The 9,270-nt window shown below is 48.5% G+C and overlaps 1 protein-coding gene across 3 annotated transcripts; it reads right to left on the bottom strand.

The window, feature by feature from the left end:
- Nucleotides 1–104: 104 nt before the first annotated feature.
- Nucleotides 105–9,238, bottom strand: PANK2 (pantothenate kinase 2). Of its 3 annotated transcripts, XM_042870700.1 has the most exons (7): nucleotides 9,049–9,238; nucleotides 4,109–4,461; nucleotides 2,918–3,171; nucleotides 2,061–2,237; nucleotides 1,747–1,870; nucleotides 822–947; nucleotides 105–709 (listed from the first exon to the last, which is right to left on the bottom strand). In XM_042870700.1, exons 1-7 carry the CDS (start codon nucleotides 9,236–9,238, stop codon nucleotides 659–661), a joined length of 1,275 nt encoding a protein of 424 aa, XP_042726634.1. In that variant the 3' UTR covers nucleotides 105–658. The 3 variants fall into 3 exon arrangements, with proteins under 3 accessions (XP_042726634.1, XP_042726636.1, XP_042726635.1); XM_042870702.1 differs by lacking the exon at nucleotides 9,049–9,238 and having other exon boundaries at nucleotides 4,252–4,335; XM_042870701.1 differs by lacking the exon at nucleotides 9,049–9,238 and having other exon boundaries at nucleotides 3,312–4,201.
- Between the last annotated feature and the right edge of the window lie 32 nt (nucleotides 9,239–9,270).

Raw genomic sequence — 9,270 nt, forward strand, 5'->3', positions numbered from 1 at the left:
CAGACCCAAAGGAGAGGCACAGCAAAGGAGAGCACCAAGCAAGGAGTTTACAAATGGGACGCACTCAGCTTTTCGGGTTGTAAATATTATCCATTATCAGCATCTCTGTTGTTCTGATCATTTATTGAGGAAGCAGCGTGCTACTTCCAAATCCATGTCCTGAGAGCAGAGCATCCTCAGAGGTTGCAAAGTGCACAGCCTAATTCAGGCTGTGCGCAAGGAGGAAACACAAGAAAGAACAACTGCTATGTATATGGAAAGGGCAGCTTCACCCCCCAAACTACTTTAGTGTATAAGCACTGAATGAAGCATTACAGAACAAATCCCAAATACATGACTGAAAGAAACAGTAAACTCTTTGGTATTGTTATATGCAGCCCTGCTGATAGCATGACTGTGTCCAGCAGAGCACTGTGGGGTCTGGAGGGAACAGGAATGGTCCTTATGGTGTTATGTGCTGCAGTTCTCACCCCTCCACAGATTTGTAGGACAATGAGAATGTGACATCTTTCATCTGCAGAACACAGAACCTTGCAGCTGACACCTGTAATATGGGAACTAAACAGACATACAGCACTCAGAGGCATTGATGAAAGTGCTTTAAAGCTTCATGTGGGCACTGTGACTTCATTGCTTGAACGTATGGAACCTGGATGGATCAGGCTGAGTCCAGGAGCTCCAGCAGAGCACCAACTGCACCAAAGTAACCCTGAGGAGCAAACAGATCTGTTAACAGCCCAAAGGCGGGCACGCGAGCGACACGGGGAAGGAATAACAGGAAATGATAGGTTTGACAAGAGAAATGTGAAATGGAATCTCACCTCGTGTTCCAAGAACAGTGCTTTCAGCTGTCCCTTCGACCAGTAGTCCAAAGCATAGGCCAGAAGCTTCATGGAGATGGTGTTGATCCGGAGGAAATTGCCGATGAAGACGACCCGGTCGATGTTCTGCAAGCGTGGAGAAAAAGATGGGAACGTTAAGGCTGGATTCCATGGTTCTGCTTGTAACAATGGCAACACCACCTGAGGGTCAGAAGAAAAGCAATGACACTTTGTAGTGCTCTCTAAAAGGCCATCTGTAGCCGTTCAAGTATGTTTTCCACTGAGATGTTCTGTTGGTATGGTGCTTACATGGTTTTACAAGTAAATAGCAGTAAGTACAGACAACAGGAAGAGTGGAGTGTGCTTCCCTCTGTCAGCTCGGACCATAGGAAGAGGCTCAAACTCAAGAGCATGCCTCTGTTCTTTCATAGCCCTGTACAATGCTGCTTGACATGAACGCAACAAGGCAGCACTGTAAAGAAGCTGAAAGCACAGAGATACAGTCATGTCCAGGAAAGTGGTGCTGCTTGACCAGGAGAACAAAAGCAAGTGGTGAAAAGAACGTAGGAAAGGTCTCCCACCTCTCCCCCTCCACCCCAACTTCAGTGCTAAATACACAAGAAAACACACAGCATTGTGGTGAAAAAGGGGCCATATTGTGCTGCCAAAGAGAACCTCCCAAGAGCCAGCCCCAAATTCATGGGCAGTAACTCAGCTCACAGTGATCTGCCTCAAAGTACACAGACAAGCAAGAACAAAATTTGGATTCAACACCGATGAATCCAAAAAAGGGGCAGATTGCAAAGATCCAGAAAGACAAGAATGAACACGCAGCCACAGGAAGGCATGCAGGGAAAGAGAGACAGCAGAACAGCAGTACAGGAGTGAGGCTTCAGAGGGGAAACAGAATGGCTTTCCCCCATACCTCATTGAGCGCACACATCCGTGCGATGGAGCCGATGTTGTTGGTGATGGTTATCAAGGTGGCCTTGGCCAGGTCCTCTTTGCTCACAGATTCCCTCTTCTCCTTGCTCATCATGTTTCCAAAACTGTCAAGAAAGTTTTAGGGTTAAAGGTTTACTTGCATCAAAATTCCAGAAAAAAAAAAAAACAAAGGGAATTGCTGGGTTAACTCGAATGATAGTGTGAAAGAATTAATGTAGTCTTAAGACATGCACGTTTGGTTTTTCATTGCTGCACAACCTGTGCTGAGAACAACCCAGCAGTGACCACCATTACCTGGATGCTACGGCCCAGCCTGGCAGCCCGAACCGCTCGTAGTCTCCTCCATAAATGTCCCTCACCAACTTGTCCACTTTGGTGCTGTCCCCACGGGATGCCATCTCCATGGCCTCCTCAAAGGTGGAGCAACCCGTGAGAAGGCAGCAGAGCCCAAAGAAGGTTCCCCCTCCGAGACTGCAATGGAAAGCAAGAGGAAAGTCATTCACTGGGCTTTGGGAAACGCGACGTGCCATCACCTAACTGTGTTATTCACCATTAACGATGTTTAATTGGAGTAAGACCTGTGCCAAGGGGTTTCATCAATGCTCATTTTTATGAACTTCAGGGAAGCTCACAGCCACAAAGCTCTTTGGCTTCACTGGGCAACAACAGTCGCATTTTCAATGCAGCTGTCCACAGAATCACAGAAGCATCAAGGTTGGAAAAGAGCTATGAGATCATCCAGTCCAACCACCCACCTCTCACCAATAGTTCTCACTAAACCATGGCCCTTGACACAAAATCCAAACGTTCCTTAACATCCAGAAGCTGTCTGGGGAACTAAGATTGTCCCAGCACATCTGCTGAACTGACTGGAGCTAAACGTTGTTCATATCTGGGGTCTCTGATACACCCAGTTAATTCCTGCAGCTGAGAAACCAGCTTCTAAAGATGCCTGTTGCAGTAAGGAGGCTGAAACATGAAATTCAGATTCCCTTTTCCAGGAGGAATCTCTGTTGGCAGAGATGAGGGACTGCAGTAAAAGCTGGAGTGTGACACTCAACACAGCACCTTCGATGCAGCTTCCTCAGTGCAGAAACACACTGCAGGCTGAAACAAACTCCAAAGTGAACGCAGCCCGTTGCAGCACTCACCTGGTGCCCGTCACCCGTCTGTAGTTCTCCTTTGAATACACAGCCAAAATGCTGACCCCTGAGCCAATGTTCACCAGAAGGAGAGGGTAGGGATTCCTCAAAGTGAACGGGAGCTTCTGACAGCGTTCGGTGTCAGTTGGGTGTTGGAAATAGTAGCACTCTGAACGGCCATTGAACCCAACGGAATCGATGTACAGGACTCCTTTAATAAGGCAGTCGAGCTCATCCAGCTTACGAAGCTGAAGGTCACCCATCTGGCAGGGGAAAAAAAGAATATTGAAGAAGTAGTTAGGGATGGGAGAGTCGATGCTCACCGCCAGCTAAATTCCAGCTGTCTCCATTCCTCCCTATGGGGACAGAGAGAAATGCAGATGACAGCAAGGCTGCGTCTCACCCCCTGTGGACTGCTGACTGTCCTGGCCCTGAAGTGGAGGGCAATAAACAACCTGAACCATTGGTGGAGGCCAGGAGAATCCAATCCCACTGGGACTCGGAGGGACTGGCAAGAAAAGCAAAGGAGATTTAAATAGGGCGTAAATGTTTGACAAAGAGAGAAAGAAAAGAAAAAACAAAGCGGGAGAAATCAAGATTGTTCTTCCCTTATGTCACTGCCTGGAGAGTGCCTTAAAAAGCCTCTTTATTTGGTACATTTTTCAAGCCTTGTTTAAATATTTAGCAGACACATACTTCACCCATAAACAAGAATCTAACTGATGATAATGGAGCCACGTGACGACGTCAAACTCCAACTGCTAACCCCTTCCAGGTAATTCACCACCTTATTTGCCTGAACCTCCATCAGCAGCACAAGGTGTGCTAGAAACGAAGCTATGGGAGCAAACAAAGAGTGAAAATTAAGCATGGGAACACACAGCAATGAGGAAGAAAGAACACTGAGCTGAGTGTAATCGCAGAGCGGCGATACAAAGCCCTGTAAGAGCACACGGCGGGGAGGGCAGGGAGCAATTTTAGAGTTACAGGAATGTTGCATGAGCTTTCAGGAGAGAACACAGCCTAATTTAGAGATGTGAACGTGACTCCACACCCTGCTTCCTGAGCTGAGTTTAATTCCAGTCTAAGCTAAGGCTTAGAAAAGCTGAGAGGCTGCAGAGAAGGACTGGGGGCATTTCTAGCTTTAAGCTTCAAGTTTCACTGCCAAATCCGAATTGTATACAAGCCAAAAATGCCTACTGTGAGAAAGTCCTGCTCAAATTTGTACGCTCCACCTCCCGTGGCACATAAGGTAGTATGGAGGCTCGAGAAGTGCTTTTCGCTTCCCATTTGAATAAAAGCAGGCATGTCATGGGTAGGAAAGCGTATAAAGTGCAGATTGCCTTTACGTCCACACAGGGAAAGGTCCTTTAGTTCAAGGTGCACATCCCGAATGCCTGTGGATCCGTAGGCCACGTTTGACGTCAGGTACTTGCGGATGTTTTTGAGGTTTTCCACTTCTTCGTCCTCCTCTTCGGCAGTGATGTCCTTTGGTTCAAAATAAACAAGTTTGACCAAGGTCCCACCGATGTCCAGGCCGAACCAAGGGAAGACTGAAAAGAAAGGGGAAAAAAAACAGATGGTGAAACACAGCACGGTGCCGTCAGACCGTCAGCAGAAGGAACTGCACACACTGCCTGCACTCCAAATCCTTACAGCAACCCCAGGAGCACCACGAAGGCAGACGCATCCCAGGTCTTGCAGTATCCCTCCAGCAACCTGAATCCCCAGCTATTGCTTTTTTAGAGAGCCAGAGCCAAGGATAATAGTGGTGCTCCGACATCAAAGCCGTGCACAAACGGTAACTAATTACAACACACAGCACTGAGGTAGGCAAGTAGTCTAAGATGCCCCAGAGAGACAAAAACAAATGTCTAATTGGATTATTTTATTAGGCAAATTCCCCCACGGTACAAAATATGCATTAGTGTCAGGCCCAGCAACATTTACAGCTGTATGAGATAATGAGCTTCTTGGAAAAGATCAAGAGAAAACCCCCATCAGATGGAATCTGAGATTAGAGCTGAGAGCTGGAACGGATTAATATTGCTATTAATGAGCTAAAGGATAGGCTGGAGCTAACGAGATACCGTAGGGCAAAATGCAGCTTATATTGGCTTATAAACCCAATATACTGCCCTGCTGCCAGAAGTGCAGTGTACCCTCTCCCTGGTGGGTGGACTCAGAGAGCATCCCCACCTCCCCAGCAGCTGCTGCAGCCAGCAGCTTCCCAAGCTCTCCTTCAAGCATCAAATCATTTCTATGGATTTACAGAGGCCACCCCCAGCCATCACCAAGGGACAAAAGGAGGCGTGAGGTCTATTTTAGGAAGCACGTCCAAACCCCAACCACCCTCTGTTTCTGATGCATTCACCTGAAACAAGAAGAGAGAGAAAAAGAACAGCTGATGGATGAGAGAGGGAGCAACCTGCACGGCTGGCCAACAGAGAGCAACCCAAGGACTTCTGCACTAACATTGCTGCTGCTTTCCTTTCTCCTCACTGCCTCAAGGTTCTGAACCTTCACAGAACCACGGCATGGTTTGGGTCAGAAGGGATCTTCCAGACCATCCCATTCCAACCCTTTTGTCGTTTCATTCCAAACCTTTGTCACTACATCAGCTGGGAGGTTCACACCCCAAACTGCAACCTGCAGAGACAGAAACCTTCCAGATTTTAGAGCACAAGAATGGCTTTCCCAGTCCCAGTAGAGGGAAAGCTCTTTAGAAACAGCACCCCAGGTCGTTTTCAGTGTTGGCAACATCTAAAACGTCGATAATCTATGGGATGATCTATAGCAGCTCTCTGCTGTGGGGGCAGCAGGAGATGGTGCTGCTCCCAGGCCTCCCAGGCTGGAGAGAACCATCACAGACAGCTCTACAGACACCTTATGCAGGTAATTAACTTCAATCAGACAGATTAGTGGGCATGGTGGGAATGGGTTGAGGTTGGACTCGATGATCTTAGAGCTCTTTTCCAACCTTCACGATTCTGATTCTTCATTACGGATCAGAGAATCGTAAAGGTTGGAAAAGAGCTCTAAGAATCCCAACCCATCCCCACTGACCACATCAGTGCCACATCCCAACGCTTCCCAAACTCCTCCAAAGATGGGATCTCTCATCATGCACAAGTTAAGAATCCGAGGAATGCTCAAAACGCTCCCAAGACAACAGTTCTTTGGTTCACCTTTGCAAACAAACACTCAAATAACCAAGATCATGGTCAAAACTTCTCCCATGTGCCATGGGTTCGATTCTTTTTGGAAAGGGGTGTGGAGCACAAAATTATTTCCAGGTATGGAGAACTGTGCTTTTTCTTACAGGAAATCAGCCAACACGAGAATGCAAGGCAGCCACAGCCATTCCCTATCTGAGAGCTAGAAAAATCCAGGCCTTCAAAGGGAGGAAGCTCTGTTGGATGAACGCCATCACCATCTGCTATCGAGATCTGTCTTCAAATGCTGATTTGTTCCACCATTTCTCACGCACAGCTCTCTCCCTCATGAGCCCCCAAAGGCCCTTCTGAGAGCTGCAACACAGCACACATAGGGCTGGGGGCACCAGGACCCTTCAGGCACTGACAACCATGAGCACCACTGCTAAGGTGAAAAAAAAAAAACAAAACACAATGCTGTTCCATGTGGAAAGTAGCAGGGATGCAAGCAAGGAGCTGCAATCATAGAACTATGGAATGGTTGGGTTGGAAGGGACCTTAAAATCCATTCAGTCCCAATGCCCTGGGATGCCCAGGGATGCCACCATCCCTGCCCTGTAAGCTCTTGGGGGCAAGAAAACCAAAAATGCCTCTGCAAAATAAATTGCTTTATAAGTCTGGATGGGTTATAAATAATAACAAAACTCAACAGATTTCTTCTGACTGGGTTCAAATTTGGAGAGCTGTGTCAAGATGAACGAGGTGATACAAATTACAGACCCCCAGGGGGGATTTTCTCCATGTGAGAAGTGGCGTTGCAGGTTGATCCTTCAGTTAAGAGCCAATTATTCTGGAAGCTAAGGAGATCTGCCTGCAGAGCAGTGAAGACTGATGGTTTAGCTGAGGGTATGACAAGGCTGCCACGCTCCCTCTCAAATACCCAGCATTATATTGTAGTGGGGCCATGGAAATTTAACAGCTGGAAAAGAAATCAATAAAGGAACATTCGTCGGCATTAAATACAAAGTGACACCAAGTCTCCCTCTCCTCACATCTCTAAAAATAGGCTCTGCTGGGAATTCACAGCTCGTATGCAATTCCAAAACAGAAAAAGGGTATTTAAAAAATATATATATGTCAAAGCTTGTTTTGTATTGCAAAGCAGCTCCTGATGGTTTAGATACGGGCTCCACTTTGGAACTCAGACACTTCCTACAACACAGATACGTCCTTCCCCTCTCCTTTTGTCAAACAGCACAGCACTACGGATGGTGCCTGCCAGAAGCACCAGAACAAGCTGCTTATTATGATTATTTCCAAAGAACTGCAGCCTGCAGAAAAGAGAAATATAACTTGTTTCTCAGGGAAACAAGCTAAAGCCATCTCTGCCAAGGAAAACTTGTTTTCAGGCAGGAGCAGAGCAGGGGAGCACAGGCAGACGTGGGATGGGAGAAGGCTGCTGAACCAAATTGCTGACCTATTTCTCTTATCAGAAAGAAGATTCTTTAGAGGAAAAAAAATACATTCCACTGCTCATTACCATTGGGTATCACCAGCTTCATGCCTGGCACTTCGCCCTGCCTGCAGAAAGCCACTGGGTACAGCTGTACTGCAGCTATGTTAGAGTAAACTCAATGTGAATGTCCTCTTTATTCACCTGCGGTGCTTCCAGTCCAGTGAGGCTGTCCTGGTTTCAGCTGGGACACAGTTAATGTTCTCCATAGTGGTTGGTGCAATGCTATGCTTTGGCTTTGGGAGGAAAACAAGGCTGATAACGCAGCCATGTTTCAGTTTTGGCTGAGAGGTGCTGCACAGAGCCAAGGTCGTTTCGGCTCCTCGTGCTGCCCTGTTGTGAGGGGCTGGGGGGGCACAAGGAGCTGGGAAGAGACAGAGCAAGGACAGCTGACCTTAACTGGGCAAAGAGACATTTCATACCTTATGGTGTCAAGTGGAACTATAAGACTGGGGAGGCTGTGCAGTGCTGAGCTGCCTGGTAGCTTCAAGGCCTGTAGCTTCTTCAAGAGCAAGGCTGGGGTGCAGGAGGGCACGCAGCTCGACACCCATTGCATTGCTCCAAGTTTATCTCTGACAGAGGATATCACAGACAGAGCTGCACTGATGACACCGTGATCCCACATCATACCACGCTGACCTTCCAAACGTTCTGTCAAAAACCATCATCTTGTCCTAAAACCACCCTCGCTACATTTTATGGAGCCCTTAGAGTTGCAAGGGACCTTTAAGGATTATTTATGCAACAAATCTGAACCTCAACAGAGATGGAAATACCCTTAAAACTTCCAAAGGGTGAAGTGGAAAGGGATAATTCACTCACCAAAAGCTGCCTGCCATCTATTAATGAGCACATCTCTAATTAACAGCCCTGCAGCTACAACTGGTACCTTCAGCTGTCATATTCTTACAGTATAACTCTGCCACATTGGAATGACAGAAATTACCACCATCACCATGGTCCTTGCATCCCTCTGTGGAACTCCTCTCCCATCCTCCTGGCCCTTCAGCATGCAGAAAACCCCACGATTGCCTGAATTACTTCACACGAACAACCATTTCCCAAGTGCAGGATGACTCCCACGGTCTGGGAATGAATGAAAGGGAGCACAGCCTCAATGAGCTGGAATGAGAACATCTCAAGGAATACTTCTGATAGGAACTGTTGCACCTTTTGATTGCAATTCTTCTGCTTTCAGATGCACTCCTTTATTTCACAGTAAGAGATCAGGAAAAGAAGAAGAGATGCTCCGTCCCCGAGGTCATTTCACAAACCTTCTCTAGGCAGGAGCCACCTGGCCCCGCCCCCCACGGTAGCCACGCCCATTTACATCTCATTACCGATAACCCCGCCCCCTTGACCAAGCCCCGCCCCCTTCCTGCTGTCGACCTTAGACTCACTCCCTCATCCCCGCCCCTATGGGCCCCGCCCCCCTCCAGGCCCCGCCCCCGCGCCCCCTCCTCCTCACTCACGCGGGCGGTTCTTGCGGACCGAGTCCCGCCGAAGGCCGCAGGCTGCGCCGCCCCCCTCGCAGTGCTCCGGTCCCGCCGCCGCGCTTCCAGCGCCCGTCCCGCCGCCGCTCCATCGCCGCGGGTTCCCCGCTTCCGCTTCCCGCCTCCGAGGTTTCTCATCCGCGCCGCCGCCGTTGCGTCGCGGCTCCATCCGCCGCACGGCCCGGCCCCATGGGCCGCTCG

Source organism: Lagopus leucura, unplaced genomic scaffold (assembly GCF_019238085.1).
Source record: "Lagopus leucura isolate 7727_CA_CO unplaced genomic scaffold, USGS_WTPT01 Super-Scaffold_100004, whole genome shotgun sequence".
NCBI classification, from domain to species: domain Eukaryota; kingdom Metazoa; phylum Chordata; class Aves; order Galliformes; family Phasianidae; genus Lagopus; species Lagopus leucura.

Excerpts from the sequence above, each read along its gene's own strand:
- PANK2 (XM_042870700.1), bottom strand. The coding sequence starts at position 9,238 with ATGGAGCCGCGACGCAACGGCGGCGGCGCGGATGAGAAACCTCGGAGG. Across the intron at positions 948-1,746 it reads GGATGTGTGCGCTCAATGAG|AACATCGACCGGGTCGTCTT; the intron begins GTATGGGGGAAA and ends CCACGCTTGCAG. Across the intron at positions 710-821 it reads CACTGTTCTTGGAACACGAG|GGTTACTTTGGTGCAGTTGG; the intron begins GTGAGATTCCAT and ends TTTGCTCCTCAG.